The 18190-nt window shown below is 36.5% G+C and overlaps 1 protein-coding gene across 1 annotated transcript; it reads left to right on the forward strand.

Moving 5' to 3' along the window:
- Positions 1 to 1713: 1713 nt before the first annotated feature.
- LOC125680532 (beta-1,3-galactosyl-O-glycosyl-glycoprotein beta-1,6-N-acetylglucosaminyltransferase-like) lies at positions 1714 to 18168 on the forward strand. Its single transcript, XM_048920203.2, has 3 exons — positions 1714 to 4186; positions 10305 to 10531; positions 13081 to 18168. The coding sequence occupies exons 1-3, from the start codon at positions 3168 to 3170 to the stop codon at positions 13389 to 13391; spliced, it is 1557 nt and encodes a 518-aa protein (XP_048776160.1). The 5' UTR covers positions 1714 to 3167; the 3' UTR covers positions 13392 to 18168.
- The last annotated feature ends 22 nt before the right edge of the window (positions 18169 to 18190 follow it).

Consider the following 18190-nt stretch of genomic DNA (forward strand, 5'->3'; position numbering starts at 1 on the left):
GACGTGACAAACAAAACACATTTATCTCTCGATAGTTGATATAAAAAACAATTGTATGTAAATCAATGATTGCATGTAGTAATTGTACGTTTTACAATTAAGAGCATTGTTGTCTGTCAAACTTTTGGTTACTAGTAATTTACAAAGTAGACCCCAACTCTCGCAACTTTGTTTTTTGTATCCCCGCGACTATAGTAGGGGTATATATATTGTTTTTCCTGTCGCTCTGTGAGAAGTTTTAATCTGGCTCATAACGTATGAATGGGGAGTGATAGGGGTCTCATATCTCATATGCAAATTCCTTATTTTCGTACCAAATTTTTCAACCAGGTGAGTGTGGTGTTTAGCCTACGAGTACATTTAAGAAAACCTATTTAAAACATCCTGGACTATTTAAAGTAATATTTTCATAATTGCATATATATTCCTTGTGGTAAGCCCATACAATTTCATGCATTAAAGGTTTACAAGGTCATAGATCGTGCATGAAATGTTAAGGGCTTACCACAGGAGAAGATGAAGGTAGAAATGGCATAGATCATGGTATTGCATGAAAGTTATTGCCATAAGGAATTTATGTACAACATATGGAGCTCTACCTTAAATAGTTGATAAGATATTTTATGGTTTAGGCTTTCTTAGAAGTAGGAGGAACTCGAAGGTTGACCTTCACCTTCTCAAGAAAAAGCAAGGGTATGTTAACCATAATGGTGTTGAGGCATGTTCTGAGAATTCAATGCGGCTATGACGTGATCCTTTGAGCCGAAGTTGTGGCCACAATGTGTGACCAAAATTAAAATTACATCAGGTGAACATCAACATAGCCAAGGTGATTCAGATGAGCGATGTGACCCATGGACATCTTGTTTTATAGTAGTAGTGAATGTAATACTTAAATACGGTACCGATTTTGATGCACCAGATGCGCATTTCGACAAATAAGGTCTCTTCAGTGATGCTCAACCGAAATGTTGGAAATCCGAAATAACAATGAAGTTTTAGAGCTTTATATAGCCAAAAACAGCGTGCCAAAAAATGGTGGAGTCAAATTCGTATAAGGATAAGAGCTATGCATGAGAGAGATAATCCTTAATTTTTAAATGAATTTCTAAATTTTATAACAGCAATTAAATATACATCCGTATTTTCAAGCTAGTAACGAAGTACATGTACTTAGCTACTGGGCTGTAGAGACCCTCGGGGTATGAATGGTAGGAATATAAACTTGAACTAAAAAACTGAACGCATGTTATGAAGGAAAAACCACACACCAAGCCTAATCAATGATATATGAATTTGAAGCAATATGATATCAAATGGATTGGCACATGAAAATAGGATCAGTCTTGAGATAATAAAGCACCCCACATCATATAGTTTTCCCTATCATATCAATCTATTCACAGGTACTTAATTACTAAGATCGTGATATTCTGGTGAGCTAAATTATCAATGTGCATTTACTTTCGTGCATTAATTGTTCAAAAAGATCAGAAAATGAAATGTGTGGTCAATTTTATTTCCTTCCATCCTTTCATTACAAATTACTGATATAAATTCATTTCACCATTGATGTACAATCTCTCATGAGAGCTAAGTTGCCCATGAGTGTTGCGATTGACATTTATTAATTCAAAACATTAATTAAATTAAAAATTTCCTTTAAAATAGGTTTCAAATTAAATATTTTTCTATGAGTACTCTCAGTCCTTTGATGATTTTCCTTAATGGCTGGTAGCTTCTTCGTGCTTATTGGCTGCGGGATAGTGGCTGCTAGCTTCAGCCTAGTTATGTAATTACATAAATAGAAATTATGGCCATTATCATTTTATTAGAAAGGAGTTGTCAAGCAAAAACCAATCATGGTCGTTGTGCATGTATCGTGCTTGCATGTCTTTGTGTATTCCAATACGGACTTCGGGAGATGAAGATGGCACAATTATTTTATTACGTATTCTCTTGAGAAGCATGTATAATTCTTCTAGAGAACGAAAGCCACGAGGTAATTTGCGAGCTAATTAAAATGCGACAGGGTGCGACGGTGAATTACGAGCCCAATTAAAATACGAAAGGGGTACCAAGTGAGGGGAAAAGAAAAGATAAAAATGTGGACCTAACTCCAGTTTGAAGCCCGATATCGGCCTTTAGTGTAGAGTGTACACGAGTGTTTTTCTGACACTTTACACACAATACGTTGATGTAGAGTGTACATGGGATTTTTTAAATGACACTCTACACCTGAGTAGTGAGAGTATGTTGTCAGTGATTTTTCAAGAAACGACGTACACGCTACACACAAAATGTAGGTGTAAAGTGGCGGCAGCTATCGGCCATCGTGCTTTAATGTACATCATATATGTACATGTAGTAGACGGACTAGATTATTCTTTGTTATCAGTAACATATATCAGTGAAAAACAACGGGAAAAATAATTCGTTAAACGAATATAAAGTCATTTTAAGTACATATAATGAGTTGGCATAATAAAACACTTTAGAAAAATTTGTGAATTCTTTTTGGATTTGGAAATTGACAAGAAATCCTGTTTCTATTTACAAAAAATTGGCGATTTCGCGGATAAAACCCAGGAGATTCCGGGGACTTCGCCCCACTGAGCCCCCACCAGGACCCTGGTGCCACTGGGAGCTTCAAGGCGGCCCTATAACCCTTTGTCGTACTTTTCGTAAAAAATGATTGAATAAGGACTATACATTTATTATGCATTAACTTCTAAAATCAATATTCTGGCACCATGTGACTTTTAGATTACCAATTGCTCGTTCTTTACAGTGGGCGTGTCCATTTTACGGTACCTATTCTAAAATCGGGGTGTCGACAGAATTAGAACTGATAAAATACCTGGGCCTCTGCGGAGTTCTGTGGATAAACAGCCAAGAAATTCAATTTATCAGAGTCGTTCCGTGCAGTTTATATTTACAGTGGGGACTGTCAGGTCTTACCGAGTACATTAGATTTAATTTTATCTCAGTTCCTTGATTTCACCCCAGTACAGGTACAATAGAAGTTTCGCTTTAGTAATGACTATCTGGTGTTGTTTATCCTCGAACACGTCTAGTATAAAGCGGCGTTATACTTCACCGTCACGGATTAAAGTGAACGTTGGTTAAAAGATGTGAAAACTGAAAAACAGACACAAAACAGCACCATGAGAGGCTCAACAAAGCAACTAAGAACTAAATTTGTGGTATGTGTCGTTCTGGTGTCGACAGTGCTGGCAATACACATTTGGAAATCTAACGACGCAGCTTCATCGGAGAAGGCACGCCAGGAGCCTTACCGGTTCATAGCCCGGAACCTGAAATATGTTAAAAACGGAACTCTAACTATATATGGAAACTTTAAAGATCGCGAAAATTTAGATAACATGCTGGAAATTAATAATATATCTATGATAATCAAAGAAATTATAAAGGATTACGAAGAAAGGAAAGCCGCTCAAAAAGCCAAATGGCGTACACACCGAGAACAGTTTAGTGTCAGTGCTGATGTAAATAAAACTCTCGTTTCATACTCTCCATTGTACAAAATACCAGAGATAAATTCAACTCCATCACAAAATGCCATTTTGCCGAAGTATTTTGCAAGCGATCCGTCTACGAGAAACGTTAACTGTCAGCTGCTCTTCCAAGGGGACACAAACGAAGTCGAAAAGGCTCTTCGTTTAAGCAAATCTCTTTCTCTCAAAACAACAGAGAAAATGTTTATCAACCAGACGAAGGACTGCAAGAAATTCATCAGTAACAGAGGGTATATCATGGACTCGTTAAATGAAGAAGAGAAAAACTTCTCCATCGCTTACAGTATGATGGTTTATAAGAACCCGGAGCAATTTGAGATTCTATTAAGAGCCATATACCGTCCACAAAATATCTACTGCATTCACGTGGACAAGAAAACGCCTCAAAGTGTCTACAATGAATTTGCAAGTATTATTAGGTGTTTTCCGAATGTATTTTTAGCTTCCAAGAGAATAGCTGTGTATTGGGGATACGGGAGCGTACTGACCCAGGAATTAGTTTGTATGGCGGACTTGCTTAAATATAAAAAGTGGAGGTACTTTATCAATTTAACGGGTCAGGAATTTCCTTTACGGACAAATTACGAAATGGTGAAGATCCTGCAAATTTATAACGGGGCCAATGATCTGGAATCAACGATCCGGCGGTAAGTGGAGAAGGCTTTCGTTTCTTTAGAAAATATTCGTGCCCCCCCCCCCCAGTTTTCTACAAAACGAAGTTATGGGTATAAAGTAAGAAAATTAAGATACATCAATTAAAACACCAGAGATTAAGGCATTCAGTTGTCCGAACAATCGATACTACCCCGTCACAGTTATCTGAGCACTCGGTACTCGTCCGTTACAGTTGTCTGAACACTCGGTACTCGTCCGTTACAGTTATCTGAACACTTGATACCGTCTTTTACAGTTATCTGAACACTCGGTACTCGTCCGTTACAGTTGTCTGAACACTCGATACTCGTCCGTTACAGTTGTCTGAACACTCGGTACCCGTCCGTTACAGCTGTCTGAACACTCGGTACTCGTCTGTTACAGTTGTTCGAACACTCGGTACTCGTCCGTTACAGTTGTCTGAACACTCGGTACTCGTCTGTTACAGTTGTCTGAACACTCGGTACTCGTCTGTTACAGTTGTCTGAACACTCGGTACTCGTCCGTTACAGTTGTCTGAACACTCGGTACTCGTCCGTTACAGATGTCTGAACACTCGGTACTCGTCCGTTACAGTTGTCTGAACACTCGGTACTCGTCTGTTACAGTTGTCTGAACACTCGGTACTCGTCTGTTACAGTTGTCTGAACACTCGGTACTCGTCTGTTACAGTTGTCTGAACACTCGGTACTCGTCCGTTACAGTTGTCTGAACACTCGGTACTCGTCCGTTACAGATGTCTGAACACTCGGTACTCGTCCGTTACAGTTGTCTGAACACTCGGTACTCGTCTGTTACAGTTGTCTGAATACTCGGTACTCGTCTGTTACAGTTGTCTGAATACTCGGTACTCGTCTGTTACAGTTGTCTGAACACTCGTACTCGTCTGTTACAGTTGTCTGAATACTCGGTACTCGTCTGTTACAGTTGTCTGAACACTCGGTACTCGTCCGTTACAGTTGTCTGAACACTCGGTACTCGTCCGTTACAGATGTCTGAACACTCGGTACTCGTCCGTTACAGTTGTCTGAATACTCGGTACTCGTCCGTTACAGATGTCTGAACACTCGGTACTCGTCCGTTACAGTTGTCTGAACACTCGATACTCGTCTGTTACAGTTGTCTGAACACTCGGTACTCGTCTGTTACAGTTGTCTGAACACTCGGTACTCGTCCGTTACAGATGTCTGAACACTCGGTACTCGTCCGTTACCGTTGTCTGAACACTCGGTACTCGTCCGTTACCGTTGTCTGAACACTCGGTACTCGTCTGTTACAGTTGTCTGAACACTCGGTACTCGTCTGTTACAGTTGTCTGAATACTCGGTACTCGTCTGTTACAGTTGTCTGAACACTCGGTACTCGTCCGTTACAGTTGTCTGAATACTCGGTACTCGTCTGTTACAGTTGTCTGAACACTCGGTACTCGTCCGTTACAGTTGTCTGAACACTCGGTACTCGTCTGTTACAGTTGTCTGAACACTCGGTAATCGTCCGTTACAGATGTCTGAACACTCGGTACTCGTCCGTTACAGTTGTCTGAACACTCGGTAATCGTCCGTTACAGATGTCTGAACACTCGGTACTCGTCCGTTACAGTTGTCTGAACAGTCGGTACTCGTCCGTTACAGTTGTCTGAATACTCGGTACTCGTCCGTTACAGATGTCTGAACACTCGGTACTCGTCCGTTACAGTTGTCTGAACACTCGATACTCGTCTGTTACAGTTGTCTGAACACTCGGTACTCGTCTGTTACAGTTGTCTGAACACTCGGTACTCGTCCGTTACAGATGTCTGAACACTCGGTACTCGTCCGTTACCGTTGTCTGAACACTCGGTACTCGTCCGTTACCGTTGTCTGAACACTCGGTACTCGTCTGTTACAGTTGTCTGAACACTCGGTACTCGTCTGTTACAGTTGTCTGAATACTCGGTACTCGTCTGTTACAGTTGTCTGAACACTCGGTACTCGTCCGTTACAGTTGTCTGAATACTCGGTACTCGTCTGTTACAGTTGTCTGAACACTCGGTACTCGTCCGTTACAGTTGTCTGAACACTCGGTACTCGTCTGTTACAGTTGTCTGAACACTCGGTAATCGTCCGTTACAGATGTCTGAACACTCGGTACTCGTCCGTTACAGTTGTCTGAACACTCGGTAATCGTCCGTTACAGATGTCTGAACACTCGGTACTCGTCCGTTACAGTTGTCTGAACAGTCGGTACTCGTCCGTTACAGTTGTCTGAACACTCGGTACTCGTCTGTTACAGTTGTCTGAACACTCGGTACTCGTCCGTTACAGTTGTCTGAACACTCGGTACTCGTCCGTTACAGTTGTCTGAACACTCGGTACTCGTCCGTTACAGTTGTCTGAACACTCGGTACTCGTCCGTTACAGTTGTCTGAACACTCGGTACTCGTCTGTTACAGTTGTCTGAACACTCGGTACTCGTCCGTTACAGCTGTCTGAACACTCGGTACTCGTCTGTTACAGTTGTCTGAACACTCGGTACTCGTCCGTTACAGCTGTCTGAACACTCGGTACTCGTCTGTTACTTTGTCAAAGGAAGGAGTGTGGTTCATGACGTTATACAAATATGTCTCATTTCTTTATTTTCACAAAGATGCAAATTCCTCCTCCTTTATATTGTGATGTAACGTGATGTAATGTACTCTCACAAGTTGTAAAAACTTCATTCTAGATACTGCAGAATTATATAATCACACAACGAGATAGATCGTCAGTTCCCGGATAAGCAATAGGATTTATTTTCACTTTCAATACCTATGTGAAACATGTTACCTGCATACTAAACTGAGTTTTATTTTTGCTTATTTTGCTTAGAACTATAAGTATGGTCCATGATTATCTAGTGATACCCGTCATTTTTAGATGAATAACCTACAATGTATCTGGCAATATATGGAGTGCCACGTGATTCTGTTGATTCGGGATGTCCTTCACGGGGTGAATTTCTCCAGAACTCCCGCGTACACCGGTTACTATCGGGTATTATCAGAACTAATTTAGGAAAGAAAAAGAATGGTACAATATCACTTGTACAATTTGTTGAAGCACGTGATAAGCCCAGCAGGCACACATATCTCTAGAGATAACAATTTAATTTTTATTTGTACTCCACTCAGGAAAAATGGCCTTATCAGAAAACGAAGTGATATGAACAGTGTTGTATATCGTTTACCTGTTGTCAAGCCAGTATAGGGCGAAAACCAATTTTATATATAAATTTAGAATACCCTGCACGGTGGATCGGCTACTAGCTCTGTGCTGCTGACGTCATATGTAACACCTCGTGGTATCTTCCGAACTTTTGTGATTGTTCTGGAATTTTTAAACCCCCCCAACTTTGGGGGGAGGGAGGAGATACTGGAATCGGGTTGTCCGTCTGTAGATGCAATGGCTTTCGGGCTCTAATGCGTTGTCCTTTCCTCCTACAGTCACCATATCATACATATAGACTACCCATGGGACGAAGATTTTCCCTATCGATTTTGGAGTCAAAACGTCAAAGGTCAAGCGCAGTGGACATCGAAGTAGCAATATGATTTCAATTAAATTTCTTGAACGTCTTTTTCATCGCATGGAGATACTGTGTTCCTAGATACCTTTTGGATCACAATACTGAAGTTTGCAGAACAATTTCGGCCATCCAATGGGGTGTGTAACATACCCTTCAACAAAGGTCCCCCTTTAAAGCCAAGATCATAACAAAACGCGCATTTAATTTCATCTCTTATCCATTTTTCCCTAAAGAAGAAACTACCCTAGGTTTTGTCATGCTCTTTCTTTTTACACTCAGGAAAGAGGTAATTTATACCTATTAACAACACCCTTGGGAGATTGGGGTATAAGCGGGGCGTATTCTTAGTGAGCATTGCTCACAGTACCTCTTGTTGGTACCTGTTTCATGGTCATCTCCGAGGACCCGTGACATTCACTCTCAACCTCTGACCTGGGTCTGCCAGAATGTCTATCTGTTATTGATTCACGTATCGTTGCTCTAATTGGCATTTTTTCCTGCATCTATATAATTTATATGCATGCATTAGTCTAAAAACTGCAACCCGTTCCATCTGTTGCTGAAAATTTGAGCTAAAATTATGATTTTTATTCACAATGTTATGTACATCAGATGACATCTAAGAAACAAATTTCAATTTTGAAAATACATGAGGGAATGAACTGCAAAGCTTCACACATTACATGAGGGAATGAACTGCAAAGCTTCACACAATACATGAGGGAATGAACTGCAAAGCTTCACACATTACATGAGGGAATGAACTGCAAAGCTTTACACATTACATGAGGGAATGAACTGCAAAGCTTCACACATTACATGAGGGAATGAACTGCAAAGCTTCACACATTACATGAGGGAATGAACTGCAAAGCTTCACACATTACATGAGGGAATGAACTGCAAAGCTTCACACATTACATGAGGGAATGAACTGCAAAGGTTCACACATTACATGAGGGAATGAACTGCAAAGCTTCACACAATACATGAGGGAATGAACTGCAAAGCTTCACACATTACATGAGGGAATGAACTGCAAAGCTTCACACATTACATGAGGGAATGAACTGCAAAGGTTCACATATTACATGAGGGAATGAACTGCAAAGCTTCACACATTACATGAGGGAATGAACTGCAAAGCTTCACACATTACATGAGGGAATGAACTGCAAAGCTTCACACAATACATGAGGGAATGAACTGCAAAGCTTCACACATTACATGAGGGAATGAACTGCAAAGCTTCACACATTACACGAGGGAATGAACTGCAAAGGTTCACATATTACATGAGGGAATGAACTGCAAAGCTTCACACATTACATGAGGGAATGAACTGCAAAGCTTCACACATTACATGAGGGAATGAACTGCAAAGCTTCACACATTACATGAGGGAATGAACTGCAAAGGTTCACATATTACATGAGGGAATGAACTGCAAAGCTTCACACATTACATGAGGGAATGAACTGCAAAGCTTCACACATTACATGAGGGAATGAACTGCAAAGCTTCACACATTACATGAGGGAATGAACTGCAAAGCTTCACACATTACATGAGGGAATGAACTGCAAAGCTTCACACATTACATGAGGGAATGAACTGCAAAGCTTCACACAATACATGAGGGAATGAACTGCAAAGCTTCACACATTGCATGAGGGAATGATTCATACTGCCAATGAGAAACACCGGCATCTTTTTAATTTCTTGGAAACAAATTGTAAACTTCCTTATCCTATATACAAGACAATATATTTTTTTCTTGTTTAAAAAAAACAAATTACCAAGATCATTGGAATTATTGTTCTATCTATACAACAAATACAAGGTTGAAAAATGTAAATGCATATAAAAACTTAGAAATACAAAAACCAAAAATATCTGGTAGGTATGGAAAACAAGATAAAAAATAAAGATTTCGTTATTTTAAGCAATTCTTATCCTGCTTTTGAAACTACTTTTAATTATTTATTGATTATTGTCATTTTTCCTTCTACAATTATATTAAAAATGTAAACATTTACCAACAAAAGTATGAATGCGAGTATGAAAGTGTATGAAAGCCGTTAGAAAAAAATGACATCTGTTCTTCTGTCTTATGTAAATATTTGTCACGAAAAAATGATAAATCATGTACCAAAAAAAAATTTTCAATTTTGAAAATACATGAGGGTATGAATTGCAACGCTTCACAAAATACTTCATATTGTCAATGAGAAACAGACAGGAACGCTTTCAGTTGTATTAAATAGTTTTGTTGTCATGTACAGGAAGTTAAATCTGAAATCAATAGATAAGGATTTTTATCTAGAATAACAGGAATGGCATTAAAGGTGCTTTTAGTGCTGTGTGGATGTCAAATCCTTCAAACCATGCGATATTAAAGTGTCTATATCTCTGTACAATTGTTGTTGAAATACAATTTTTTACCTAAGTTATCATAAAAATTGTTGCCTTCAATCCAATTCACAATTGTATATCATCGATAGCTGAAAGCATTCTGTGTGTAAGGTAATTAAAATCCCCTCTGATATGATGGGTTTTTTTTTTCAGTGCTAACAAACTCCGTTGGTCAGCCGCAGGACCGCCACCTCACCAGATCCGCCCAGTCAAAGGATCCGTGCATATCACTGTCAACAGAAAGTTTGTGGACTATGTTATAAACAACCCCATTGCCAAGGATTTCTTGAACTGGACACAGAGAGTAGCGGTGCCAGACGAGACCTTCTTTGCTTCTATGAACCACAATCCTCATTTAGGGATTCCTGGAACCTATAAAGGTACAGAGAGTAACGGCCCGTGACTAGAGATAACAAAAAAGACTGGAAGATTACAAAAATACTGAAAGATTACAAAAATACTGAAAGATTACAAAAATACTACAAAAATACTGGAAGATTACAAAAATACTGGAAGATTACAAAAATACTGGAAGATTACAAAAATACTGAAAGATTACAAAAATACTACAAAAATACTGGAAGATTACAAAAATACTGGAAGATTACAAAAATACTACAAAAATACTGGAAGATTACAAAAATACTGAAAGATTACAAAAATACTGGAAGATTACAAAAATACTACAAAAATACTGGAAGATTACAAAAATACTACAAAAATACTGGAAGATTACAAAAATACTGAAAGATTACAAAAATACTGGAAGATTACAAAAATACTGAAAGATTACAAAAATACTGGAAGATTACAAAAATACTGAAAGATAACAAAAATACTACAAAAATACTGGAAGATTACAAAAATACTGAAAGATTACAAAAATACTGGAAGATTACAAAAATACTGAAAGATTACAAAAATACTGGAAGATTACAAAAATACTGAAAGATAACAAAAATACTACAAAAATACTGGAAGATTACAAAAATACTGGAAGATAACAAAAATACTACAAAAATACTGGAAGATTACAAAATTACTGAAAGATTACAAAAATACTACAAAAATACTGAAAGATTGCAAAAATACTGGAAGATTATAAAATACAACAAAAAGACTGGAAGATTACAAAATACTGGAAGATTTCAAATATACTACAAACATTCTGGAAGGTTACAAAAATACTACAAAAATATTGGAAGATTACAAAAATACAGGAAGACTGCAAAAATACTGAAATATTACAAACATACTACAAAAATACTGAAATACTACAAAAATACTGAAATATTATAAAAATACTATAAAAATACTACAAAAAACTGAAAGATTACCAAAATACTGGAAGATTACAAATATACTACAAAACTACTGAAAGATTACAAAAATGCTACAAAAATACTGAAAGATTGCAAAAATACTGGAAGATTATAAAATTACTGGAAGATTGCAAAAATACTGAAAGGTTACAAAAAGACATGTATTTATCTAATTTAATCCTTGAATGACACAAATGAATAGAATTTACTTTGAGATAAATATTTTGTTAATTTCATTCAAATCACTACCTAGTTTGGAAGGAACGATAACTCTCAGCACTCCAATGTCATGGAAGTCATAATCCATGTACTGCCGTATACGAAACGAGAACATTTTAGCAACATATAGCGATATAAAACCCATCAATATTGAAATATAAATGATGATTTCGGGACCTTTATCTGTAGGATAACTGTCATCGTTGCTTATCTGTAAAACTGTAACAATCCGATATATAATTTTATTGGTTCAGACAATATGCTTGGCTTGAAGTTTATTAAATTTCTAAAGTTCAAGATTCCTTCGCAAACTTAAAGTAGGTCCACCCTTCTGTGACATCATAGATTTTGCAAAATCAATGATTTATTTAGAATCATGCATGATATTAACATAAATTTTGTTGAAGTCTTTTCCAATGATTATTGCAAAAAAAAAAAAAAAAAAAAAAAACTTGTTAAACACAAGATATTTCAAAAGCTATTAATAAATATTCAATAATATCCTCTATCAATTTCATTAGGCGATACATTTTCTTTATTTTTTTTGCAAATTGCAATTTTCTGACGTTGATGTGTATGTCTCGCATCTTTTTAAAAAAGTTTGATGACCTATATATTTTATTTGATAATTTATTAGCTGTAACTCTAATGAATTGAAATAAATACACATTTTAAACTTTTATTAGATAATGATTCGGAGTTATCCTCAAAACTTCACGACAGCCCAGTGGCGGATCCAGAAATTTCTGAAGGGGGGGGGGGGGTTGTTGTTGTTGTCTTGAGGTCCCCAGTGGGTCCAAAACGAAGCCCTAATTGTGGACTAGGGGCAAATCCGCCCCATAGAATTACGAAGTTCTGACAAAATAAGACGTATATATTTCAGTGTTTTCGACGTACTTCCTTAGAAAGAAGATCGGGAAGGGGTGGGAGTGGGCGTCGGACCCGGCACTGCAGCCCAAAGGCTATCCTAAATTAATATATAGTTGTTTCTTTTCATCTAAATAAAAATGGATGCCCTCATACTGTTTCAGGACATTTTGAGAAAATTTGAAGACAACCCTCTCCTTCATCATCGAATATTTAACTACGTTGTGTATACTTATAATTAAGATTACATTAAATGTTTTGTAGGATAAGAGGTTTAGTGAATACCCATCTGTACGCAGGAAATCATGGCTGAATTCTGAAGATTTTGGAAATTTTCACAGGGCCGAGTTACGGCATCCATGACCCAACTTCTCTCCCCAAAGTGACATAGCCACGACAATATTCAATATAAATGTCTCCAGCAAACTGGAGTTTTTAACTTATCCCAAAATTTTACATGTTAGAAGTATGAAATCAAAACTAACTAACAAGTAATGTTGTGTATTTTTTTTTTATTGCAGGTGAGCCTGAGACTGATCGATCTGAAAAACCATTTTTAACTCGATTTAAGAATTGGGGCACTGGAGTCTTTAACTGGCCTTGCAATGGTCGTCGTGTGAGGCAAATTTGCATCTTTGGTATTCGTGACCTTTCCCTTTTGGCTCGAAGGCCAGAGTTCTTCGCCAATAAATTCTACCTGTATTATCAGACGTACGCCCTACAGTGCATGGCAGAACTACACTTTAACAGAACACGAGACGAATATCTCCAGCGCCTGCAATTTCAAACAGAGTATTACGAAAACTTAGAGTTCATCAAACACGTTGTGTAAAAGCTGTATTTTATTATGTTTTGTTGATACTTGTTGATAGTTTGTTGATAATTCTTCAAGAATTATTAGTCTAAGAAATGTTACTCGAGTGAATGTTATGATATCGATCTCCAATTCATGTGAATTATAGCTGTATATATTGTATTAACTAGCTTCGTTAAATACAGTTGACATATTTATACAAAAACAACTTGCTTCCTGTAAAAATACCCAATGGGAACAAAAATTATTTTTCACTAATACTATGATCACACTGTCATTTCCAATCAATACATACCTCTAACATAACATACTCGTATATACTATTCAAAATACATTGTGTATACTTCCCAATTTATGACACATTGCATGCGAAAATATACCGGTACATAGGCCAGCATGCAATCTATGCTCTTTACTAGGTCACCTGAGTCACGTTCATCTACTTTTATCTGTTTCCGTCGTGCGTCGGTTGTAAACTTTTGAACATTTTCAGCTTCTTCTCTGGAACGACTGAACCAATTTCAAACAAATGTTGGCCTGGAATATAACATCTCCTGGCCTGGAATATAACATTTGTGGGTCGTGGAAAAAATGTGATTTTCATGATCTCTGGCTCCCTGAGGGGTCCGACCAAAACCATCAAAATGAATGTAATCTTCAAAAGTCTTCTTCTCTACTCCTGGACATCAAACACTCAAGCAATTGGCATGATTATAATAAGCAATACGCCCTTATCATAACTAAGAAATCCATGACTCCTGGGTTCCTATCCCAGGGTTGGGCTCAGTTATTCATATACTGAAAATGCATTATTGTATCTTTTAAAATCCTCTTTACTTCTGAACACCAAGCAGTCAAACTGTTGGCATAATGATAATGTGCAATGAGCCCTGGACGGACCAAAACTGTGAAATTCATGACCTCTGGTTTCTAGATTCATGCCTCGGGGTGTAGTTAAGTTATTCAAATATAAAAAATGCATTTTATCTCAGAAAATCTTCTTTACTTCTGAAAATTAAAGAGGCAAAATGTGTGCGTGATTATTATAATCACTGCAGCCCAAAGGCTATCCTAAATTAATATACATTGTATATTGAGTCCTCTACCAAAAACTGTGAAATTCATGATCCCTGGGTTCTGACCCTAGGGTGGGACTATGTTGTTAATATACCTAAAATGCATTATATCTTAGAAAATCTTTTTCTTTACTTCTGGACACAAAAGCGTCAAACTATTGGCATGATTATGATGAGCAATGAGCCATATACCAAAACTGAAATCAATGATCCATGGGTTCAGGCGCTAGGGTGGAGCTAAGTTGGCAATATATTGGATTGAAATATAATTGCTTATTGTAATTAGTAATTACAATAATTGGATACTTTGCATTATATCTTAGAAAATCTTCTATACCTCTGAAAATCAAGGAGGCAAAAATATTTGCATGATTATAATGAGCATTGAACCCTCGACGAGAACTGTGAAAATGACCCCCAGGTGTACGTCATGTACTGAAAATGCCTCATATCTTAGATTTTTATTTTACTTCTGGGCATCAAAGAATCAAACTGATATCAAAACTGTAAATTTCATGACCCCAAGATTCAGGCACCAGGGTTTGACTAAACTGGTCATATATATTATGTCGAACATATTCTTTACTGTTGGGTATCAAGCAGACAAACTGTTTGTAAAATTATGATAAGCAATGATCCTTGGATTCAAGTCCCCTGGGTGGGGTTTAGTTGATCGTGTGTTGAAAATGCAAAATAGTTTAGAAATTTTTTATACTTTTGGACATCAAGCAAACAAACTCTTTGCGTGATTATAATGAGCAATGAGCCCTCTTTGAAAACTTTTTAAAAAATAACTACCCTTTTAAAGCTCATATAGAAAATTTCATATCGGTTTGATGTGATAATAAAAGACTTAAATCTCCTAAACCAAAAATTGGAAATGATTGATTGTGTGTGATAGTTATACCAATATATGTATCATCCAGTACAGAGTACAGTATCAGAATGGAGAAGTATGAAAAACACATGTGATAACGCAGTGATCTCTAAACACCACAAAATGTGCATACTCAGGTGACCGTCAAGGCCCGAGGGCCTTTTGTGTGAACTTAAAGTAGGGGTCTAGTAGTGTGACGTCATGTCCGGATCGAACTCTGGTATTGGTTCACGTACTATTATTATCAAACGTATTTATACATTTGCCTGGATGTTTTTTAATTTAGTAAAATGAATACAATAACACTCGATCACTTATATTTGAGTAGACTATGGCTCCAATCTTCTTTCCATTTTTTGTCATCTAATTCACACATAAAACCAGAGGTACATATTTGTTTTATTGATATACAGGGGTATTACATGTTAAAATTATCTGTAAATTAAAAAAAAATTCATGATATGCATTAATGGACTTGTGGAATTAAATAAAACAATTCTGCACTTGTTATATTCTATTATGTGAAAATCATCTTCAAATTAATGGCTATTTTGGACAAAAAATGTAAATATAAATCGAGACGCTGTGAAAATATTATGCTGAGAAAGGGCAGATTTTTAAAATGTATTTTAACAAGCATTCATATATGAAAATAATATGTGAGTTTGAATGAAAAATCACAAGTCAAATTTTTAAAATATTCATATTAGTGGTGTTGCAGTGCCGTATTTTTGACTGCCGAGGGCCTGTATTGAGTTCAGTTTTGTACCACCATTATTGAAAACCATGAAACTGTGTTAAAATGTCACTTTTAATTATTTAGTTAGACATATTTATTTCATAATTGAGGGAAAAAAATTGCAGCATCATACCTCAAACAAAATTTTATGGACATATTCTAGGATTTCTTCAATGAATTCTGATATTGCCGTTTGATAAATGGGGGTACACGTAATAAAAATACCATAATTTACTCATTATACTGACAACCCCCCATTTTTTTGTTTTTGTCATACCCTCAAATGAACAATCTAAGTATTTAAACTCAAATTTTTGAGAAATCACAAGTAGTTCCAGGACTAGGGACCTACCTTAAGCTTACAACACTCATATCAACAAGCAATCGGAAGAGATTCTGTCATCTAAAATTTTGACAAAGAAGAATCCTAAGTAATTCTCTTTTCCCCAAACTTTATATTCCTAAATCGGAGGGGGGCACCGTTCGCCCCTCAATTCATTCAGGTTAAAGTTCTTACCATTCATTACTACCACCAAAAATGTGGGATGTGGGCCAATCCACCAATATATCTTACTTGACTTTGTTTCGATTGTAGTTCCACTTTGTTTGCCAAACTTTTTTCATCATGTTTTCATTAAGGTAGCTCCACCCGTATGTGACTTATCAATATTAAAGATTGAAAGTGGAAAAACCGTATCAATTTCCACTCAGTATAATTTGATTTAATTAATAGCCAAAGAAAAAAATTTATGTTGCCAACCCTTTTTTAAGATGTCAGACATACAAAAACAGAAGTATAGGTCAGCATAAAAAAATCCTACATTTTCGTAAAATAGAATATATCTGGTGCAATTCCTATTTAAATTTTGTGACCAGTTGAGGGCGTTGAATTAAAACGATATCAATGTCTACCCCTGATAAGGATACATGCGTTTTTTGTTCGTTACAAAGCAAACAGAGGTATTTTGTTGTGTGTTGAACCAGAATGTCTTTTAGTATTGATATCTGAAGGTCTTTCAGTTGAAAATTTAAATTTCGCCGTTGTAAACAAACTTTGCTTCGAACTTCATTTGTGGTGGGATGTCGGTGAGGGGTATATGTATCCTCGGATTGACCGACCTTCCACTTTAAATTGGTGAGACGACCAGAGCTCTTTAGAGAATCTGCCGCATACCCTACTTGTGTTAAGAGGAGTTGCATTTTAACAGGACAAGGGACGAATTTTACAAGTGAATACAACTCCAGACCGACTAGTATGAGAGTTTAGAGTATCTCAAAAATGTGGTTTAAAATTCTTTCTCATCAATATTCATTTGGTGTAATATGTATTTATCATAATTATTATGATTTACAGTGTATATGACTGAAGTCATGATTTCTCAAACTCATGTCACCCTTCCTCCAGAATTGTACCTTTATCATCAATACGGACTGCCAAATTAACATAAACTCAAATAATTTAGTTGAAAGAGAGCGATAATTCAATTAATGTGTGTATCATTTGAAGTAATGCGCGCAATTAATGAATTAATCCTATATTCAATTGAATTAATGATATCAATAATTCAATGGACCGATTAATCAATTAGAAACATTTTCAATTCAGCGTATTCACAATAAATTTAATGATCTCTTTTATTAAATTTTAAGTCCTATTACAAACTCTTTCTCAATGATTCAAGTCTTCAGTTGAATGAAGTAGATAGTGATTTGATGCCGAGTGATTCAGTTAATATCTTCACGAGATTAATGATATTATAGGATTAAACATTCTTTTTGAAGAATTTATCGATGTGTAAACTCCGGACAATTTACTCACAAACTGAATAAAAGTGCGAAGCACTTTTATGTTAAGTTTGTGAGTAAAATGTCCGGAGTTTACACATCGATAAATTCTTCAAAAAGAATGTTTGATTCTTATAATTCCAATTCGTTCACTTTATTAACAATTGCAAAAATTTGAATAGTTTCCCTGCACTATGTTATTTGTTTTCAGGCGTGTATGAATATATCGCGTTTTCGGATTTATTGATGTGTAAACTCTTGTTCAGCTTTATTTTTGTCCAATCAAAACAATTGTAATAAATGATATTGGAATTATCATTAATTATTTTGAGTTTATGTT

The sequence above is a fragment of the Ostrea edulis genome, chromosome 2 (assembly GCF_947568905.1).
Source record: "Ostrea edulis chromosome 2, xbOstEdul1.1, whole genome shotgun sequence".
NCBI lineage: Eukaryota > Metazoa > Mollusca > Bivalvia > Ostreida > Ostreidae > Ostrea > Ostrea edulis.

Bases quoted from the DNA above. Each gene is read 5' to 3' on its own strand.
- LOC125680532 (XM_048920203.2), top strand. From the start codon at position 3,168: ATGAGAGGCTCAACAAAGCAACTAAGAACTAAATTTGTGGTATGTGTC. The intron at 4,187-10,304 runs GTAAGTGGAGAA...TTTTTTTTTCAG, and splicing joins CTGGAATCAACGATCCGGCG to TGCTAACAAACTCCGTTGGT. The intron at 10,532-13,080 runs GTACAGAGAGTA...TTTTTATTGCAG, and splicing joins GATTCCTGGAACCTATAAAG to GTGAGCCTGAGACTGATCGA.